This window comes from Phaethon lepturus, unplaced genomic scaffold, assembly GCF_000687285.1.
Source record: "Phaethon lepturus isolate BGI_N335 unplaced genomic scaffold, ASM68728v1 scaffold20533, whole genome shotgun sequence".
Taxonomy (NCBI): Eukaryota; Metazoa; Chordata; class Aves; order Phaethontiformes; family Phaethontidae; genus Phaethon; species Phaethon lepturus.
The window spans coordinates 541-23077 of NW_010528668.1; the positions used below are offsets into that span (position 1 = coordinate 541).

A 22537-nucleotide genomic window follows, 5' to 3' on the forward strand; every position below is an offset into this window, starting at 1 on the left:
TGATTTCAAGTTTCTAACTTCCTTTTTTCTTTTAATGTGGCTTGACTTGGTGTTATTTAGTCTTGAATTTCAGCATGTCAGTTATTAAAATTTATTTTGGTGACTTTGATTTTTTCTTTGGATAGGTTTTAATCTTAAAACTTAAAAACCAGCTCGAAGAAATTTGAGACTGACTTGATAAAAGTGTAATGAGGTCATCAAACTATTTTTTCCATCTGGATGAATAGACTGCTGGATGACTTCTGTAATTGTGCATGATTCATCCCTCTTCTAAGAGAGAAACTTTTTCTGCTCTGGTACTCTTACTGTGGCACTTCTGCTTTGATTTTTTTACTAATTAAATTGCATATTTTTGAGGTGGAGGAGGTGCTATCAGGAAATTAGGGTTTTTTTTTTGAGAATCAGGTAATAAAATTGGTAATAGTGTTTCCTTAAGCTTGTATATTAAATGTTTTTTAACACCTCTGTTATCTATTTTAAGCCTACGGCTAGCAAATGTTGCATCTATCTTATTTGTGTATTGAATTGGGGATAATGTTTGTGGAAATAAGTCCATTTGCAGCAGTGCTCAGTGAGTGGAAAGGACAGCTCTGTGCTGAAGAAATGCAGTCTTCAGAAGGAAGAGTGTTGTGCAATAATTGGATGGTTAGAGCATGGGAAGGGAGGAGACTTGTGGAAGGAGGACTCTTAACCATGAACAGTAGCATATTAGTGGTAGGTATGTGGAGTGGCAAGTAAGGAGGAACGAGGAGGATCTGAAGCAATTGAAGACAATTTGTGTTGTCATGTCAAAAAGAGGAGAAGGGAGGGAAGGAAAACATCTGAGACACTCCATAGAAAACATAGAAAATTAATCATCTCCTAACTAAGGTGACTAAAGTGTAAATGTGAATCTAGTGGCCCTAATCCCTTAATACCTCTTTGGGGAAGGGTTTTGGTTTTATTACTGACGTACAGAGCAGTAAAGCCTGTCAGCGTCATAGTTCATGTAAAATTATGCGCATGGTGACACTTGTCAAACCTGTTCCCTTCACATATTTGCCAGATATTTTGAAAAAACATGTGTAGAGATAGCTTTGTGAATGTGTTGTTGACAAAGGTCGGTGTCACCAATGGCTGACGGATGACCTATGCCCAAAAGATCCACTAACACTTCTACTACAGAGGTTCTCAAACTATGGTCTGAAGGAAAATGGCGCACAAAAAGGCTGTGTGAGTACCTCCATGACTCTGTATGTCCAGAATTGAGAGCTACTATTGTTCCTAACAGCAGTGGCAATTCTAAGGAAGCAAACTATACTTGAGAACCTTGTGCTAGGTTTACAAACTTCTTGACTGGCTATTTGACATAGCTTTTATATTGTTTTGCAATAAAGATACTATCTGTCCTTGTAGAAATATTTGTGAAGAAAGTGTCTGCTCAGATCTGCAATATTTGTCATGCAAAAACTCGCCTGTAACTGCAAAGTGACAATTGTATAAAATTCTCAGTGTTAGAGAAGAATAATATTGTGTGTTTGAAAAATAAAAATATTTCTGCTGTTTTACTGAGGTGAGTTGCTCTGGTAGTGATTATTTTAAGAATTTGCTCAAGAGTCCAGGGGGTAATTGTGCTTTTTCTGTAGCTCACCCCTTTGTGCTAGTAATTTGGCAGACTCAGAGCCGATTTGTCCATTAGTTCTAGCTTAATTTTGGCAGCCTTTCAAATACTGATTTCCTTATCTTTAAGGATTGATTTTTGAAATCATAGGGCCTGTACTTCTGGATTCTGAAGTCCCTGGCTTGCTTAAAAGGTGAAGAGGTTGCTATACTGCAGTAGCATTTGTTCTAGTGAGCAATTTGTATCCTATATTATATTAATTTGTCCTGACAGTCTCAGACAATTTGGGAACAAATTTGGATTGAGATGGGGTTTCTTTATTTTCAATTTCTGGCCAAAGGTAACTTAATAAATAAGGTAATAATCACTTATACTTCTGCCTAACTGGATTAGTGCTTTGTTTTAATAAGTCTTACTGTTTTGTTCCAGAGTTAAAAGGGTTTGAGCCCTAGTTGGGATTGGGCATTAGTTTACTATTGGGGTTGCTATGAACTGATCATCTTTTCATGCACTGGGTGAAAACTTGTAAATTAAGTGGCTGGAGAGAAATTATGGCATCCTGAGGTTCAAAATCAATCGATTCCAACTACTTGCTGAAGGAAAGTTGCTGCCTTTTTGTTTCAGGAACCTAGACCCAGATCATCAAACTAGTGCTGTTCATGGGTTCCAGATTTGTGTAGGGTGAGCTACTTTTGCGCCTTTGGAATTGCTGTAGGGACATTTGATGTGCCGGTGACTGCACTGTGTGTTGTGTACAGGGAACACCTACCAGTGTAGTGCTTTCCTAGAGTAAGTGATTATTTGAACTTAAAACTGATCATACAAAGGAAGAGCAATAGTGCTATCGAATACATTGTTGTCTATGAGAGCATGAAAATGAAGTAGACTTATTGGAGATGAACTTTCTCATGAATAGTAGGATATTAATGCTGGATGCCTGGAGTGACAGCTGAAAAGAAACATTGAGAGTTATGCTTATGAGCAGCAGAGGAGATAATTGGAAATCAGTTTCTTAAATAACGCTGCTTAATGATAAGTTTTAAAAATTGTTTTTCTGATGGAGGATATTCGTGGCTTTTTTTAGCAGTTATTTTGTGTGTCTATTTTTGAGGACTCCCCTCTGATTAAATATTTTCAAAGTAAAAATAAGTTTGGCCACATCGAGGCTGCTCAACTGACTTACAAGATGCCCTATGAAACAGAAGACTAGATATTTTAAAATAACCATATATATTGTCCTAGTCTCAACTGGACAGCCTAGATAACTAGACAATGGCTTTATGCAATATTTTGATTCCTTCAGGTATTGGAATAAATCTGTGCATCTTGGACTGTGCTGTTAGATTGCTCCTAAGTGCTTAATGCTTCACTTCTAGCTGTGAATTCTTGTAGAAGATTGATAGCTCTTGCCAACATTTGTCCACAATTGAAGATGGGTGGATTAATTTCAAGATGGAGGGTAAGTAAAGTCATGTAACAATGTAATAATCTTTAGTCTAGAAGATCGGAGTATGCAGGACATGTTTCTTAATGCCTGTTGGTTGACTGTTGATGCTGGTTGAATGTTAGTGCTAAACTTTTCCCATTAATATGTCACTTAGAAATCCAGTAGTGAGACTGGCAAAGAAAATATCAAAGATATTCTCTGCCAAATCCCTAAACTGTGAAACTGTGCAGCTGTCCTTTACTTCCTTTGCAGTACTAGACCAGGCACTAGTTTCACGTATAAAAAAAAATACAGTTTCAACGCTTTCTGTAAATCTAAATAGTTTTGTGGTGCTTCATTGGGATAAATATAACAGCGTTTGTGACTTGAAAGACTGGTGGCTATTTTAGGTCAAGATGAATACATTCAGAACATCGTTCTGTGTCTGTTTTAACAAATATTTTGATAGCTACTTAAACAAGTCTTTCTTCCTAACTGTTTTTCTTGGTTTGTGTATTATTTAATGGTGTACTGAGTTTGAGGAAGAGGCATGAGATTTTTGAATACTCCCCCGGCATGTGTGAGTTGTTCGAGTCTACGTTTGCCTTTGCATATTACCAGTTGATTTTAGAGCCTCCCATACGAAACTCCTTTTTTTAAAGGCAACTGTTTAGGTGAAATGTTGGTTTTGTGTAGTAGAAAGAATCTTGCTTTTATGGTGATGCAGTGTGGGCTATGGTTTTTGAATTTGTGGCCTGAAGGATGGGGAAGGTACTGACTTTATTCTTCTTAGAAATTAGGAAGGATTCGTAGAAGGGGATTCCAAGTTGCTCCTAAGGGGAATTTTACTGGAGATAACACTTATTTGCAGTTGCTTATAATTTATTTAGAGTATCTGTCTTTGTGTGGAATGAAAAGTAATAAAAAGCTTAAGTTCTCAGGTTAGGGTTTCCTATATATATTCTCTTTGTTTTGCCCATTCTCTCCACTCATCAATTCACTCCTTGTTTTACTTCCCACCCACACATCCATTATTGCTGTATGTGCATTATAGGTTTTAATCTTTTGCGGTGTAGGAGAGAAGCCTTCAGTTAATAGTAATACCAACTCTAAAATAGTGATTCATTAGAGTCCCTTCTATTTGTCACTATTAAAGTAAAATAACTTCTTACCTTTATGTAAAACAGAGACTATATTAATCTATCATGAATATGTCTTTTTGTTAGAAAATGTTAATGTACAGTAATCCTCAAAATACAGACTTTTTAAAGTTAGATTAACATCTTTGTTCTTTCCCTTGTAAGCAGGCAAAGCCTTCCACTGTAGAAGTATTAGAAAAAATTGATAAGGTATGTATTTGCTTTTTGGTGTTTCGTTTGTTTTTTTTTTTTTTTTAATTAGAAATATGCATCCTTTTGGCTGGCCATATATTTCTTTCACATTAGGTAAAATACTGTCATGGAATTGTAAATCAAGTTGGTAATTATTCCAGTTGGATGTAATAGAGTTTCTGAGTTTCAGATGGACTGCCACCCTTTTTCCCCTTACTGTTAGTCACTTTAAAAAAAAAACAAAACACCGTATAATAGGTAGTGAGAAACTACAGTTTAAGTATTATTTAGAGAGCCTGAAACGGGAATGAATGTGAAGTTGGCTTGATAACACAATTTAATTAATACTAGTGTTTAAACTCCCATGTAATGGAAAATGTCACTACTGCAAAGTTGCATTCATCAGACTCATTAGAAAATCTTCAATGTATGGTTTTAAGTGTAAGAGTTGTAACTGTAGTGGTAGTAAGTAAGGTCAAGGGCAGAATAACTGAATAGACTGTTCAGTAATCAACTGTGATTTTTTTTTTTTTTTTTTAGCCAGAGTTTGTGGCAGATGTCTGTACTCTGTGGGGAAATTAACTGTTTTGAAATATGCTGTTGATAGTTTTTGTTTTTCTTTCATTAAAAGTGTGAGTAGTCCCGTTGTCACTTGAAATGCAGTCAAAATGGTAACAGCAGAGCATTGCTTGATTACTTATGAATATGCCAAAAGCATCATTCAGATGTTCAGGATTTCACTCTTAATATGAGGAAAATACAGAAATGAAAACAGGTGAAATGATGGAGAGGTGTCAGCAATTTCCCAAATTAGTAGAAAAATATTAGAAGCATTTGAAATTCCACAGGTGCCTGATGAAAGTTTTGGGATGTGAAGTATGGTTGGTAGTGACTTATGTGATCGTAAAGATTGCAATTCATAAGATATTGGCATTTTCCACTTGTCCCAAATATAATAATGCATTACAAATGAGATAAAGTGCTGATTTGTAGTATTTCTTCCCAGCAGCGATGTGTTACTGCTAATACAGTGCAAGTGGCCTGTAGCAACCTTAATAGTGTGATGTATTTATGCTATGAAAGTTATCTTTGGGCAAATATTGTCATTTATCAAAAAGCTGCTTGACTTTTCTAATTAAGTATCACATTGATATGGCTAATTTTAGCAAACACTTAAAGGCAGCTTAGTAAAACCACCAACTAATTTCACTAATAAGGTTGAACCCTATTTTTTTGCAGGAAATACAGACATTAGAAGAATTTAGAGAAAAAAATCAGAGGCTACAGAAACTATGGGTTGGAAGGCTGCTTCTCTACTCTTCACTTCTTTACCTTATCACTTGCTTAATTGTATATTTGTGGTGTCTTCCTGATGAATGGACAGCAAGGTTGATTATGACACTTCCATTTTTTGCATTTCCATTGATGTAAGTAAATATACTCCCCCCGCCCCCCCCGCTGTTTCTTTGATAAAAGGAGATGGAAAATACATCTCAGCAGGGGTTTGGGTTTGCTTTTGACGATCCTTGAGTTGTCATAACTTGCCGAATTTTTTCTTTTAAAATAACGTGTCTGCGTAACTATTTGGATTTGAGGGAAATGTCTCTCATGGGTCTGGGTTTATTGTGGAGCTAAGTCTTACCATCAAAAGATGTTAGCATCTAAAGTTACTTGGCTTATCAAAATTGTACTAGGGCTAGAGAGAGACCTGTGTCTGAACAGCTGCAAGGTAATGTAATATAAGCAGAAGAATATTATCTTGGGTTTTATTTCTACTGCTATTTGGAAAAGTAACACTACTGTATGAAAGTGACCTAAGGTATGTTGCCTATATGTAAAATGCGGCATATAAAATTGAGAAAAAAATAGAAGAATGAATGGAGAAACTTACTTCTACATATTAGGTGACTATAAACACAGAATTGACTTGAGATGTCATCAGCCTAAATATGTTGAGGACTAGTATTACATAATTAGCTGTTTTTCTGGAAAATCATTGACTGTTTTCTTCAACCAGAAAATATCCTAACATCATTGGATGTGAATAGGAGAAAGTATTGTCTACTTCTTGTTCTGCTGAGCTGATTGGCTGCTCATCCTCCTGAGTGGCTTTTGTTTTCTAAGAAAACTACTTTTCTAAAAATAGAAAAAATGGGCTTCCACCTCACTAAACAGCAGCTTCCCTCCTTCCCCTTCCCCCAGCCTGTCAAAGAGAAGAAGCAACCTACTGAGCATCTTTTTTACCAATGGGGAGCACAGTGTATTTACTAATTTGCTGAAATGAATGTCATAAATACTGTCTGTGTTTGTACAGCATCTTTGTACGAAAACATGACTTGTCAGTGCCCTAGCTTAAGACTTGAAAGGCAAAGTCAAATGTAAATATTTAAGGCTTTGCAAATTTGATTAGTGTGGGTCAGCATAACATAACGTGCAAAAAAGATACTTGAGGGTGCTTTTTGTATGTCATATTGTTATGCGTAATGTACTAATATGCTGCTGTTACGGAATCCTGTAGAGAAGGTACATGGGCAGCAATATCTTGACTGGAAAGGATAGAAATTACAGCTCAGATTAATCTTTGCTGGCAATATGAGTTGATTATGTTCTTCAAGACAAGGATTTGCAAGTCTGTTAGCATGCGGGGCTTGCTCATGCTAACAGGGAAGACTTGGAGAAGAGGAGGTATTACCAGCCTCCCTTCATTTAGGTATGTTAGGATTAGTGTAGAAATGAAAACTTTTATTACTGAAGGTGAAGGCTTCTAGCAGTGGTCTGAATTTTCACATTGGATTTTTATTCTCTAGTTTCTATTCCAGTTCTTTTTTTCTTTATTAAATGGTGGGTTTCTGTAAAATTCTGATTTAGATATCTGCTTACTAACCTTCAGAATTAGACTGTTGTTCTCTTACGACTTGCAACTGTTTATCTGACTTTTCTCTTGAGCTATTCCCCTTCATCTTTTTTTGGCAGATATGAATGGCAAGCAACTGCCAGCTTGTCTTTGTTCTCGGTCAAGAGGTGACTCCATGCTGAATGCCTGGTGCCACCCAGTAATAGCTCTAGAGATTTTTCAGCCTTAATCAAACTGGAATATGTCTGCCTTTTCCAACTTGCAGTCAGTCACCAACTTATTTCTGCCTTAGGTCATTCCCTCAGGGTCTCAGCAAGTTACTGATGCTGGTAGAGCGAGTTAAGTTTTAGGAATACATAGCATTTTTTAAATGTGTATTGAAATATCTGAAAAGTTGAAGAAATATATTAGCATGTTAGATGGATGCTCTTCTTGAAATAATTTTCATCTTAATTAGATTGTTTCATCTTTCATGTTCAGAATTTCAGAGAAATATGTTTTTATTTTGTAAAATTGGTCTGAAATGGTCAGCTATTAAACTTTTACGTCAAAGTTCTTAAAGAGGTAATATTTTTTTTATTTCATGAAGTCCTACCATATATCTACTAGCTTAGAGTACAACTTTAGGTAGAAGTTTCTTTATTAAGCATTTCTTTTGATACTTCATGAAGAGACATATCTTGCATTGTGTAAGCAGGCAAAGCCATCCATATTCTTGGAGTACTTATTACAGCACACCTTTGAACATGGAATAGCGTTCAACTTCTTTCTCCGCTTTTCTGACCTTGGATAGGTTACTCTTGCGTTCCTGTTGTCTCATCTAATTTACCTAACTCAGTTTGTGTTGCTAATATTTGAAAGCATTTTGAATTGGGCAACCATTGTATAAATGCAAAAAGTGTTCTGATGAATTAAGTCAAAACTTTATTTGAAATCTTAGAGCTTTTTGCCTGCTTTCTTGTGCTAGCTGTTATTCAGAGAACCTTTCTAGCCTTTAAGAATTTTTTTCTTAAATGAAACATTGCTACTTTAGGCTTTATAACATAGCTTTTGGCACTAGGAGGGTTTTGGATAAGATGCTTGGAAGGGCTTGAGGTATGAGATCTGCCACTTAGGCCAAATAACTTGCCAGGAAATGTGTCAACTTATTTAATTATAAGCAATTCCAAGCTTTAAAACAAATGAAATCCTGATGATTGCAGAGACCTTTCAGATGTAAAATGATCATAGATCAGTTTAACTTTATCTTGAGCACAGATAAACTGCTCCATTGTTTGAGCTAAGTCAGCTGAAACCCTACAGAAACTGAGTGGATTCAGAGCTCTAAAATTGCCAGGAATCAGGTCAGTTAACTCTGCTTGGGAGAACATTTGTACAATAAACTTATCTTATGTTTTTCATTGGTATTGAATTCTTCCCACAAATCTCCTGGGTCTTAATTTTGGACCTTAGCTGGTAAGCTTGGTTTTCTGGATAACATGCATCATAAATCTATCAAATAAGAAGTGATGACTAAGTAATTTTCATCTAGCTGCACATACCTTGATTTTAAAAAGTTCCCACTGAACATTTTAGCAAATAATGATGTTACTTGCTGCTGCCTCCTTAGTATCTCTACCTATAGTGATGCTTGGTTAAATTTTAATAGATGGGAGGATTTTATTTAGGTTGATGTTGGATGTTTTGTTGACAAGATACTAATTGAATTTTTAGTTTTCTGTATAAATTTTGTTTGAAGACTTCTGTTCTTTGTATTTGCAAAGTTAAATCTCATCAGGTAGGTCTTCTGCATTAACTGACCTGTTTGCTAAATGACTTCAGAAATGGTTACTGTAATATATTTTAATTAATATAATTCTTCTTTCTGTTTTAAAGAATCTGGTTTATAAGAACACTGCTCATTTTTTTCTTTTCCAAAAGGACAGAAAGGAATAGTAAGTATTTTTTTGTCTTTTTTTAAGAATATGGAACTAGTTGGGAATGATGCTTGCTATGAAAATGTAAATGTTTTGGATAATTTGGCTTCCAGGAAGAGAGTAGTGTTTTGGTTGATGCTGAAATGGGTAGCATTAGCTAAACTTGTTTCTCACACAGTTCTTGAAAGAACAGGAAGCTGCTTAGTCTTTCATTTCACTTACAAAATTCTGGTAACTTTCTTCTGTCTTTGCTTCCACGCTTTACTTACACACTTTAAAGTGTAATAGAGTAAAATGTAGTGCAGAAGTAGGAGTGAAGAAAAGGAAATACGAACAATAGTAGTAGTTCCCTTAATACTGGTGTCTTGCAAGTATTCTAGCAGTCTTAATCTGTTATCTTGATGTATAAGAGACTTATAGCAGGTTTTTTGTGCTGTTTTGAGAGCTAAGGAAAACTGGGATTCATGTAACAAAAAAAAGTGAAGCAGGTGTTCAAATATATATAGTTGTTACAGAACATACAGATTCATTCTAATGCAAAATTTAAAAACTGCATCTGTGGCAGTTGTCTGCAGTAGTTAGAATTAATTTGAAACTTTCTTTGAAAGCAGTCCAGCCTGTAACAATATCTCACAGTGATGTGAGCAATAATAGAGGAAAATCTGAATGTTGCACTATGTTTTATGACTTGCAGAACAACATGTTGTATTTAATTTGTGCCAGCTTAAGAGTTAAACATCACTTTTGGAATTTTTCTTAAACTTAATGTTTGCATTTGATATGCAAGCATAGGATGTACATTTTTGTGTAGAAATAAAATTGTCCATATATTCTGTGGTGCTGTGTGATTCATTTCTAAAGTGAATATATATTTGCTGGCTAAGAAGAAAAAAGTATGTATGTCTGTCTTTCTGGTTTGCTTAAATCTCTTTATTGCTGTTTTTAGCATATAAGCAAGTCTAGTGCTTTTGTTGAACCTATGTATAAAGGGTTTTAGTAGATGTTAGAACATGCCAAAAGGAATTATTTCTGCATTGTTCCAGAGATTGGTTAAAAATGAAGTGTTTTACCTCAGAGATACAAGTCCTGTATTTGGAAGACAAATCAAATGCGCAGTGCAAGAGTTACAGCAGTAAAGCAGGAGAAAACGTAGCCGAGAGCAAACTGGCAACTGAGTGGCTCAAAGCTAGCCTTTTATTCTGGCATAAGCTGATAGAACACATTGAGTCACTGAAGGTGATTATCTAATACTGTAAAGCTCTATGCTGGATAACTGGCATGCACCAGGTTTGGGAATCATGCTCTGAATGAGGAAAATTCCTGGTGAAACCCTAGGACAGATGATGTAGAGAGATTACGGAATTTCAGTTTTTAAGACTGGTCAGGCAGAGAACTGTTGGGGAAGATTTAGGTTGTTCTGTCCCAAAGCGTGGGGAAAATAAGAGGTATCTTGCAGGTATTGACTTTTCTAGTATGAATTCTTTTGTTCTATATGTTTAATTAGGATGAGATTCTTGAGAGTACTTTGCAGTAATTGCCATTTGGCTATGTTTGAAGGGGCAGGTGTTTTATGACGTTCTTATTGAACATAGGAGGTAAAGTGATCAGAAACAAACTTCCACGCTTTAAACTGCTTGCATTGCTTTGTGGGAGGCTATGCTTGAAGATGTTCTAGGCATTTCTGTACCAAAAGCAGCTTCTGTTTCTTAAATGACTGTTAACAGCTGACTGTATCGTGTTGTTTGTCTGCATGTTGCAGTGCATTTCAAGGTGTTAATCTTGGGGCTACATGAGAGGTGATGTTCTAATAGAAATGTAAAATTTGGTGAAGTACCTTATTAATTTGAAGATGCACAATTCCTGGAATTGTCTATCCTCTGTGGTCCAGCTCAGTGCTAAAAACGGTCTTCTTCCATGTCCTATTTGTCTTAACTAATAAGGGATTGTTGTAGTTACCCTTTCATTACATAAACTTTCAAATATGTACATACTCAGTTTTAGTATTTTGTACATTTAATAAAGTGGTTCATTCTATCAAAATGGGTTCCTGCATTCTGTAAAAGTTCAAGTAATTACGTGTTCCCTTAATTTCAAGTAACAGTAGTGTTCCTGAAGTAACTTTAGAAGGTGTGTGTATAGCATACTTAAATTCTTTTTTGTATCTTTATGTATATTTATTAAGTTTGGTGGTGTTTTTTTTTTTGTTTCATGTAGTTCTATGAAGCATTTTCTTTTTTAGAAAACTGAAAAATGGGTAAAATTAGCTATATCTTGCAGGAAGTGACCTGCTGGTGCCCACTAGAGCTTAGAAGGGGAAAAAGTTGTAAAGTTCTTGTTAAATTCTCCTTGCTGTGAAGGAGGTAGTAGAAAATGGATTTATCAAGAGAGTATGTTCTGTAGTAGGCAGTGGTTTAATACAGGGAGTTTTCCATGAGTGACAAGCTGCGAGCACTGACTTAAAGGGAAATCCCATGTGCATTTGACCTTTCTTTTTTCCCCTCCCTTTTGGAGACGTTAGGTGCTGTGCTTACTAGTTGTAATGGAGTCTCATAACATTTAGTAGTAAAATGACATTCTGATAGCTTTTCTTACAAAACTGGGGGTTTTGCTGTAGCCTGAAAGTATTGAAAGGGTGAAAGAGATTGAGATTTGAAGCTCAGAATTGACCTGGCATTTAAAACTAGCATGTGTTAAGAGGCTTACATGAAATACTGAAGCCAGTAAATCTGGTACTCAAATAGATATATTAATACTTAGACCTCAAGCTTTTTTTTTTCTCTGTAGTTTGACTCATGAGATTAAGTGTATTTGGTCCATTGTTGTACCAGTTTTAATGTAGGTCAAAGCAGGGCACTGGCTAGAATTGGTTTGCCTAATGACAAAATGGTACATAAAACTTTTTAATAGTTGTAACTGTAAAGTGATAACAGTGGGCTATAATTTATAAGCAGTTTTGGGATTTAAAATGATTTATTTTCACATAAAAACTTTAGTTATTTTATACAAAGTTTACTAACGTTGTAGGGTTGGTAGTGGTCAGTGCGTAATTGTTCCTGATCTCACAGGGCGAAGTCAATGTTCAGAGTGTGCTAAAATTACCTCTTATTTATATTTGAAAACTAATGGATGATGTCCTTCTTTTAGATGATGCACTGGAAGAATTAAAGTCTCAAAAGAAAAAAATAGTAAGTAAAAACTTCAAGAAAAGCTAGTTGTTATGGTCCACTGAAGTGTTTTTGCATCTCCACAAGTGGAGTTTGATTGTAATACACAGGTGAAGAGTGGAAGGTGAAACTATTATCACTCCTCTGTTTCATATGTTGTTAGTACCACACAAGGTTTTCCTTGCCCCAAAATTACAAAGGGCTGCTTGCATATGAGAATAAATTGTCTCCTTGTAGTTTGGCTTAAAACTACTGTTGCTACATCTATGTAAATTGATTTTATTTTGTCAGAAAATGAAAACGTATGCTTTAACCTACTCATTGCTGACTACTACTCTTACTTTAGGATTATAAAAAGTGTTAGATGATGTGCTGATTTAAGAACATAGAGTGCAACTATATCTTTAAGAGTTACTCTCTCATTTAATGTTTTGTTCATAAATAGCAAAAAGGACTTCCATCTTGTCGGGATTCACTTTTTCATCGAGTAACAGATTATTGTTTATATTGAAATGCATCACCACTTATTTCCCATCCTCCTCAATCTTATTTTTGTACTACATAATTACTATATTCTTTCCTCTAAAAAAGTTATCTCGTCATGTATCAATCCTATTGCGTGTCTTGAGGTCATCTATTTTGTGAGCTGTGTGGATGAGTTACCTGGCATACATGAGTTTTATACTTTTGTTTGCTTCAACTGGATCAACACTTAATTTCAATAAGGCAAATTTAGAATGGAAAAGATACCAAGTGTTAGATAATTTGCACTCTTTGCAAAATTGTAACACGGAAAGCCGTTTTCTCTCTATTTAATCATTCTGTAAGGAAGTTCTCTGTTTACTTACATTGTTGCTTAATCTCCTGCCTTGCAAGGCAAAACTTAAAAACCACCACCACCAAAACACAAAAAACCCCCAACCAACCAAAAACCAGCTTGTCCCCTAACAGCCCTTCCTCTGCCCCAAAACTTGAAAAGTTGTATTATGAAGCTTTATTGATGAATTTCACCTCATGCCTTCTGGATTTTGCCATGCTAGCTTAAATTAATAGAAAACCCAAAGCAAAGCTGCCAAAAAGGAGTCAGGTAAGAGTCTGGTATTATATGGCCTTTACAGGGGGAAACAGATTTCACTGATCTTCCACTCTGTTTTTTATCACTTTTAAGATGTAGATGTAAAAATGATAATCTGTAACCTAATTCTGTCTTTGTCTTTTGGTAAAGAGGAATATCTGCTAATCTTTATATTAAGGAATCTAATTAAATGGAAGTGTCCTTTGGTTGGAGAGGTGATAAAAAGGGGTTTTGAGGGGCTTACATTTCCTAAGAATGCAATAAATGAGTATAACTGTGTTTTTAACTTTATGAAAACTGCTTAACTGAAATGAGTTAATTTCTCCAATTGACATAGTCATTGAGTAGATTTGGAGGGAAAGTTCCTGGAACAGGAAAAAGCACAATGGAGAACAGAATAGCTTTTTGAGTCTTAAATGTAAAGCCTTCACTTCAGTTAAATATGTTTATTTTTCTGTACTCATGAAAATTTTTATATCTATTGTAGAAGAACTAGTAATGCTGAATTTTTGTGTGTGAGAAGCACTTCTTTAGAGAAGAGGCATTGAATAAAAGATTAGTCATGAAAAAGCTGGTTTATAAAGGGTAGAGTGTCATTACTTTGAAAACTGATGCTGTTGAAACAAGATGTAAATGTGTATTTTGAATAGCAAAAAAATCAAAGTAAATTAAACTGCACAAATCCTTTGTGAACAATATAGACACTGCAGTGTAACTACGGAGAGTTTAAACCTGGAAATATAAATTGCCACTAGTATATATGCATATCAAGCTTTAATGATTAAAGACAAACTTCTAAATAGGATTAGTAAAACGGAGTTCTGGGAAGTCCAATAGCCTATAACTTGGCTATTTTTCAATCTGAGGGGAATAAAAAGTCCATGATAACCTCCTGATCTTGTGGGTGCCTGGTTCCTAGTAAAGGACCCAGAAACTGAAGACTTATTGCAACTGCTTGAATTGGTGTGGTGTTAGTATTTTTTTTTTACACAGGAGTTTCATCATAATTTAAAGGTATTCAATTAAGCATTAAAATTAGGTCATCATACGTGAAACTTTCAGCATGTTGAAATGAGCTGAAAGGGGATGCAGGTAATGAGACAGAATATAATTTGTATTTTAGATAAAACCACTCATAAAATTGCATTCTGTAGTAATTTGGTTTTGATATTCAGATTTGGTTTTGTGTTGGATTAACTTCCTTAGGACTATTGGTGGCTATGAATAACTAGCAACACCTACTTTTTAGTAAAACAAAAACCTTTACCAAGTAAAATACAGGGAAGGGGGGAGGGAGAGGATTTTTTTTTTTCCTCCTGTTGGATTCTCATTTGCTACTTAGTTTGAAAACAGGATTAGGTACTAAGATATTTACGTTGTGATCATCAAAGTATTTGGGATAAGTAAATTATGTATTTCCTGTTTATTTGTAGTGCAGATTGTTGTGTAGGCACTGTCAGCTGCCACAACAACAATTTTCACTTTGTTGCAGCTCAACTACCTGATTGCTGGAGAAATCTTGTATTGAAGACAATTGTCTTTTTGAAAAATGTTACAGTACTTGTGTTTTACAGGCATTTGGTCCACCTTTTCCCTAATGATGTTACTTACATGCTGAAGTGTACCTGTAACAGAGTAAGCTCCTCATCTACGAGATATAGTGCCCTGTTGGCTATGCAGTGAGCTGCTCAATAGAACTTCAGTCCTGTTCGAAAGGCTCCAGTCTTTGGTGGCATAATCACATGGATATTCATGTGGGTAAAATACATGACAAACACAAATACGGATCCTTAATCTGGAAATTCCCATTAATATTGTTTATCCTGTACTTTGACTCAAAGTTCGTTAATACTTGTTTTCCACAGAACTGACTCTCTACACTACTTTTTTCTTAATGAATGCTTTAAAATGTGTTGAGTGTTTCTTTATGGATTGGGGGTAGGGATTAAGTTGATTAGCTATAATTAAGGCACTACTTCAAGGTGCAACTTGTTTTCCCTCCTTGATTGTAAGGGATACTCTGATTGTGTTCGTGATTGTGTAGCTGTAACTTTGGCCTTAGAGTCCTCAGTTAATGAGGATGTCAGCCCTTAAGCCTCAATGTGTATAGATGAGCAAGTTCAGAGGGTTGAGCATATTAAAGCAAGGGCACAGGACATGTATTAAGCTGCTACAAGTGGGAATTAGTGGAGACTTTACCTGGAGCAGTAGTCTTAAAGATGCGATAATTCTTAGCCTGAGGACAGAGTTGTGAAGCCAGTATAGTAATTACTTTGCTAATGTTAGAATTAAACTTTGCTGAAGTTTGCTTAGCTATGCTGTGATAGTAGGCTGAATGTAATATTAGACTTGGACAGACTTTCTAGTCATTTCAAGTAAGAATTTAGACAGTTGCATCTGTTAATTTTCCAAGAAAGAGAGAGGTCTGATTTCAAGGCTGCCTTGGAGTTATGTTAATTCATATGCTGCATTTTTTCCATTGTTTTCTTGTTTAAAATAATTACTGTTTAATGAACTTTATACCTTCAGCCTTCCAGGCATAGAAAACTGTAGATATTTTGATAACTTTCAGTACGTGACCAAAACTCTACTCGACTAGGAGCTGATTGTTGTATAAGCCCAGTCTTGTCTACCCAGTATATGCTACAGTACTGAAAACGTGCACTTGGAAGCCCAAAATACGGTTAAAAATCATATTTACTGATGAATGATCGAATGAGGTATTTCTTTCATGCAGTGTTCACACAAAACCGTTACTTTGCTTGCTTTACTGTTTGCGTGGATCTGTCTGGAGTACACTTGATTATCGTGGCTTAAATGATTTATTTCCTGTTTTAAGGAGACTTTTGCTGTGTGTACTTGCTTATCTCACATGGTAGAATGAAATGACTCTTTTGGCTTTGTTTGAACATAAAGAAATACCTCTCCATAGTTGGGTTTGACACACTGAGTAATTAAATTTAAGAATTCACGTGGTAGTATGGCGAATAAGTACTTTGCATGGTGCCAGTACTTCAGACTTCCAGTTGCTAAATTGCATTTACAAGAAGCTTAAAATACATTACTCGTATTAGTTTTAAATATAGGCAACTGATGTTGTTGCCACAGGAATTCTCTTTGGCTGCCAGTTGGAAAGGAGGCCATCCATGCAATTATTCCTAGAAGAGAATGTGGTACATGACCATACTTCTTTATTAAGATGTGGTTAATTCTGTGAAGTAAGTTTGAAAAATCTATGATTAGGCTGCTGCTAACTTTCATAGAGACTTCACTTGTGATCCTGGTTACTCAGCATTAATAGACTATGAATTAGACCTTGGCAGGAAGTAGAAAATGTTTTTGTGGGGAAAGTTTTGGATCTCAGAAAAGAGTATATTGTAGAAAAAGAGCAGGAGGTGTTGAGCAATTTGCTGTGTTAGCAAGCCAGTGCTCAGCACTAGGTTAACATTTCCAAGGTTATGCTTCAGGATGGCAAATAATCCAGAAGGCAGTATGTTGATTTGCATTTATAAATGAGCTTGCTGTGGCAGTGCACAAGCCAGTTTCTTCTGCTATGTAAATGTAGAGATAGTATTTAAATTTTACACAGGCCCTTATTTGCTTCTAGTAATTATACTAATTTGCTCGAAGAGTAAGTAAACTTTAACCTGTTTGATTTGGTATTTGGCATTGTCAGCCAAATTCCAATTGATTTTATGAAAATATGTTCTAGAAGTGAAATGGTCAGAACTGTGAGTGTGCTTCTAGAAATCTTGACGATTTCCATGCATTTTCAAGAAATTTGTAGAGTAAGTTGTGAAACGGAATTCTTGTTCAGATTCACCTTTACTAGAATTATAAAGCTATATATGAATTTCAGAATACAGAGAGTAACTTGTTGAATTATCCAATAACTTTAGAATGTGAAGAATAGCTTTAACATCCGAATCTTGTGATGAGAGCTATATTTTTCCATTTCAAAATAATGTTACTGTTTTTGCAAAACTTACATATCCACAAATAACTACCATCCTATCTAAAACTGCTAAAACAAGGAGTGCGTTAGATAAGGAAAGTGTCAAGTGATAGTGGAGCATTCTGTTTGTTTTTTTTTTTTTCCTAAAAGTCACTTTGTTCTGCAGAAGATTGTTTCTCATTTTCTTGTGTGGCTATAAAGAAATTGTATGCACTATACATTCATTGATGTGGAGCGGCTCGGGGTTTTTATTTTGACTTGGGGGCCAGGTATTGACACTGACTGTTAACACTTCCTCGCTTTGCAGCTTCACCTCACTAACCTTGCCCCTTCATATAAAGGTCTGCCTTATGGTTTTCACTTTTATAAGCAATAACTACTTTATTTTTCCTATTAGACTCTTAATTCTGATCTTATTGCACTGTGTGGCATTTGTTTTATGAAGTTAGTGGGTTAACTGCAAAGTCTTGCTGAAATACAAGTTTAGGAAATTGATTTTTACTTCCCTCTTCACTCCCTTTTTGTTTCAATAGTCCTTAATTAACAGCCTGGGTAGTATTCCTTGCCTTAAACTTCTGGTAGTGTGTGTAGGAGCGAGCTCTTAAATGGATACTGTGTATCCATTAAATTGAGTGAATTTTATTTAGCTTCTGAGGTCTATTTGTAATTCTGAGATCTGTCTAAAGGTAAAACCCCTACGAGGTCTGTATGCGCAGAATGGCTGAAACTTTAGTTTCCCACTAGCTAAATAATAGTGTAAAAGTCATGTTAATGTGCACCATTTGTTATTTTAGCAGTGATAAATGAGTTTGAGAGAACTTAATTTTTTGACCACTGACCTTTTCAGTTTTGCGGTTTATGCCAACAGCAAACCTAAGAACAAACAACCCCCCCTTCTAGCTGAACACGGCCATTAGTCAGCATATCTAGGAGGAAAGGTCTGCTTAAGATACAGTAAAATATGTTACAATTTCTGTACATATTATCTATTTGTCATAACTTCAACTATCTCTGTTTTAAAGTTAAGCTGCTTCTGATGCTGGCTGTTAACTGCTAAAATGATACTTTACTAGTGATTACTTTTTTAATTAAGCCCATGTATTAGCTATAAAGCCACTTGAGTGCATTGTAAATAAAATGCTGTAATAATGAAGTGCTTTAATTACACTCCCTAAAGTATGCATAGTTCTCAGTAAATTTTTTTATTTAAATTCTTAACATGTTCCCTTTTTTTCTGAAAAGCAGTTTGAATCACTGTAAAGATGGAGATACAGCCTTTAAAGTCATTTGAGTAAATTCCATGGCTGTTCCCTATTTAGTGAGTTTTCACAGCATTTGCAGCAAGCTAATTGCTTCTGCTAATAAATAATCTAAAATCGATGCTGACAGCAGGTAATTGGCACAGAGACTTTATTCTGTAAAGCGCTTGGCTAACGACCTTCCTTAAATTAATAGCATTAAGTGCTATGAGGAAATAAATCTAAGGAATTGCCTGTCATTCGCTTGTCATGTCTAATAACTTCCAATAATGATGGCTGATAGATTTTTGCACATTCCATTATTGAAGTTGGTGCATGTAATTATTCTCCTCATTATATGTAAACAATTAGTGCTATTTGGTGTTTTCTTGCAATAAAGCTGTTAAATACAAGTAGCCCATTAGAGTTTAGAAACTATTTTTGAAAGCAAAATTTCATTTCCATTGAATACAGCAAATCTGCAGGTATGCTGGTTTACTGGACTAAGCTTCACCTTTTGGAAGCATTAATAAGTTGCTTGTAAGTGAGAGGATATGGGGGACAATACTTTGAAGAATTCTGTATTGATATGTGGAACCTTTTGTTTCCAGCTTGAGGAAGTAATGGAGAAAGAAACGTACAAGACTGCTAAATTAATCCTTGAAAGGTTTGATCCAGAATCAAGTGCAAAGGTAAGAATCTTGGTATTGATGGTGATTTGATACTGATTTAATATGAAAGGTACTATGGAACTTGAACATTCAGATAACGTTATTTATAATTAATTGGCAGGAGGCTGAACTGCCATCTGCCGGAACATCTGCAACCCCAAGACCTGGACAAGGTAATAGCCCTGTAAAATGGCTGCTCTTTAGCATAGATACTTGTCTTTCATAGCAATTTCCACTCTAGAAGTCTTTCTGTGATAAAATTTGTAGATCAATTGACCTTTATTTAGGGTTAATAGACTGTTTATTAGACTATGCCCATTACCGTTCTGTATTTTTCAGACAAGGGCTCTATTACTGAAAGCTGATGCTCTTCTAGACAGCAGGATGTTTAGTGCTGCTTGATGCTAAAGCAGAGAGAAAATTTACTTCTTGTGGCATAGTTACAATTTTTCTAGAATACTAAGGTGCTTTCAAATCTTACATAATGTTCATTGGCTTAGCTTTTCAATTTTGTTTCTATTTCTGGCTAGTTAGACCTTTCCTAATGCCGTGCTTAAACTACTTTTATATGGTGGGATGGAGAGATTCCACAAAACTAGTGCAGAAATTGGATATTTTCTAGATACAAAGAATGGACAGTTCTGTACTAGTTTATGATGTTCCATGTAAAGGTGCTATTTAATAAAATAGTAAAATAAATAGAGAAAACTTGCATGGGTTTCAAGGAAGCTTTGTTTCTAGGTTGCACACACTGGTTTCAAGACTGAAAAGATCTCTCCCCCACCCTCTCTCAGTAGAATGTTTGCATTAAAAATGTGGACTATAAATTAAAAAAATATTTCTGCAAACAAACTACTGTTAAGTTTTCCTTAAAGTTGAGTATAATATGCTCTAGTTAAACTGAAAATACTAGTATTAACACAGTATAAAAGGCCACCTTATATTATAATACTGAAGATACCTATAAAGAGCTGTCTCCAAGTGTGGGTACTAATTTGCTGTTCTAACCATCTTAGACCTGTAGGGGCTGGTGCTCAAAATGAACTGCAGAATCTGATGTGCATAATTTTCCATAAAATAGACAGATTGCTTTAGCGCATGTATTGGAATTGTCAACTTTATGTCTAATTTTTGTGAGTAACCAAAACTTCATTTGTCTTATTTTTAGCTCTTGGAGTGCTGGTTTTGATGGGTGCAGAGCACCTGGATTTACTAACAAAGGTGTTAATAAGCTGTTTGTTCTTCTAGCTTAGCTTCAAATTGTCATGAAAACATTTTTAGCTGATGCTTACTTGTTGACATTGACAGTGAGTAGTTGCAGTGCAGTGTGTTAGCAGTAAAGCTTTTCTCTCTTCTGGTGTCCCAGGCACAACAGTTTTTCTCAAGTTTGCTCCTTACCTGTCTCTCCTATCATTCAATTTCTGTGGCATTCATAGTTTAAGGCTGAAGGGCCATTCTGACACCCTGTTTTGCTCTCTGTCTTAATACAGCTCATGGGTGGTTGCCAAGAATTTTGTCATACCTGTAATGTTTAGGTAGGTTTTTTTTTTAAACTCTTTATACTCATCCTTCTCCTTGAGATATGTTAGAAATCACTCCAGAAGCAGGATGACAGATGTGTTTGTAGAATGCAAGTAATGCTGACCAGGGGATGAAACTGCCTGGAACTGTGTGTGTCTATGTAGAGATAACTACCTATAAATTAAATAGACAATGAGGAGGCTTTAGTCACCCTGGCTTTATTAAGAGATATCACCAGCATTTTTGAAACTCCTAAGAGTTATATTATTTTCTTCCCCTCTGCCCAGGCTGTGTAAGTAGTGATGGTGACAAGTGAGTTGCTCAGTCTCTGTTAGTTAACTAGTCTTGTGTATGTTTGCATTTACAGAGCACAGTGTGTGTGCTTTTGATCCAGGGTTCTGAGTTAGTCAAAAGCAGGTTAGTTTGGTCCAGCATACATGCGGTGTGTTGTGTTGATTTTGACTGTTAATAGAAGGGCTGTGAGGGAGAGGCTCTGGGAGAGTTAGAAGTATTTCTGAGACCCAGCCACTATAGACTGTGGACTACATTAATAAACGTGATGTAAGAGGAGTAGATTTGTAGAGTGAAACTTTTTTCTGAGGAATTTGTCCACACTATATATGTTTAGGGGTTTTTATTTAGGGCTAGCTGTAAACTGGTCTTGTGGACCTGATGGAAGACATCTTTCAGTTTCATTTGAGAAGAATGGAAGTGCTGCTCTCTGAGACTGTGTTGTGGTGTGAATGAGACACCTCTAAGTGGGGACACAACTGAGAAAATGTAAAGTACACTTCTGATTCAAATATTATTCAACTTCTCTGGGTGCATCCACATTAAAGTAAGCAATTTACTTCATCCTGAATAAAAGTGCAGTTTAGTCTTGGAAAGGATTTTGGAAAATAGATTTTGTAAGTTATTGTGGTTTACAGTTGGATTCAATGACCTTCAAGGTCTTTTCCAGCCTAAATGATTCTATGATTCTGTGTAGCTTTGTTCATACGCAGAAAAAAATCCTTTTTTTCTCTTTTTCCAGTCTGTTCTCTAACACATTAAATTTAGAACTGCTGCTGCTTTTTGTGCATATAAAAGTTGATATTTAGATTATTGTATTTTGTAGATGCATTCTAGTTCAGGAGACATGCTGTATTTGGCTTTAGCTTGTGAAATTGTGGAGACTTTAAATAACCTGTTCTTGGTATGTGCAGTAATTATTTCAACTTTTAGTTATCAAAAAACTACTAGCTTATTGGTGTTCACACTAAATAATATCTGCCGAAAACAAATATTAGCTTCTGTTCTGTGCAGTATATATCTTATTGTAACTAGATGACACCTTAACGTGATTGTGGTGTAATTTGGTACATGCAATATGTGGTAGGATTATAGTGATTTGGAATAATAAAATATCTGTTAACAGGTTAATATTAAAGCTTCCTTGATCTTCTCTTTGCTCACTTTGGACACAAACTAGCCAGGCAGCAGAGCTCTTTTATCTTGAGCTCTGTAATTGAGTCTTTTTGAAAAGAGGGTAAATAATGACCAGCGTGTAATCAGGTTGGACAATGTTATGTATGAGGCAGCTGATGAAAGGTTAGTTAGCTGGTATGTTTTTGACTTCCTAGTTGAAATGGAAACTTGTGCATCATGGTAATTAGTACAAAGATTTAATCAGCATTGTTGGTTCTCAGGAAAATAAGTGGTAGACCTCCAATTTTCATATGTATTTAGCTCCTTTTGCAGGTTTTTGTGATTGACATGCACTTAAATAATTGTAATTTTAACAGAT

General features: G+C 35.5%; 1 protein-coding gene across 1 annotated transcript in view; it reads left to right on the top strand.

Annotated features, from left to right (window-relative positions):
- The first annotated feature begins 3032 nt into the window (after positions 1-3032).
- Positions 3033-22537, top strand: part of KIAA1715 (KIAA1715 ortholog) — a 37922-nt gene continuing 18417 nt past the window's right edge. Inside the window, exons 1-7 of the mRNA XM_010283748.1 lie at positions 3033-3059; positions 4334-4375; positions 5597-5784; positions 9087-9145; positions 12272-12312; positions 19171-19251; positions 19352-19403. Coding sequence (XP_010282050.1) covers positions 3033-3059; positions 4334-4375; positions 5597-5784; positions 9087-9145; positions 12272-12312; positions 19171-19251; positions 19352-19403 — 490 coding nt within the window. The remainder of the gene's footprint in view (positions 3060-4333; positions 4376-5596; positions 5785-9086; positions 9146-12271; positions 12313-19170; positions 19252-19351; positions 19404-22537) is intronic.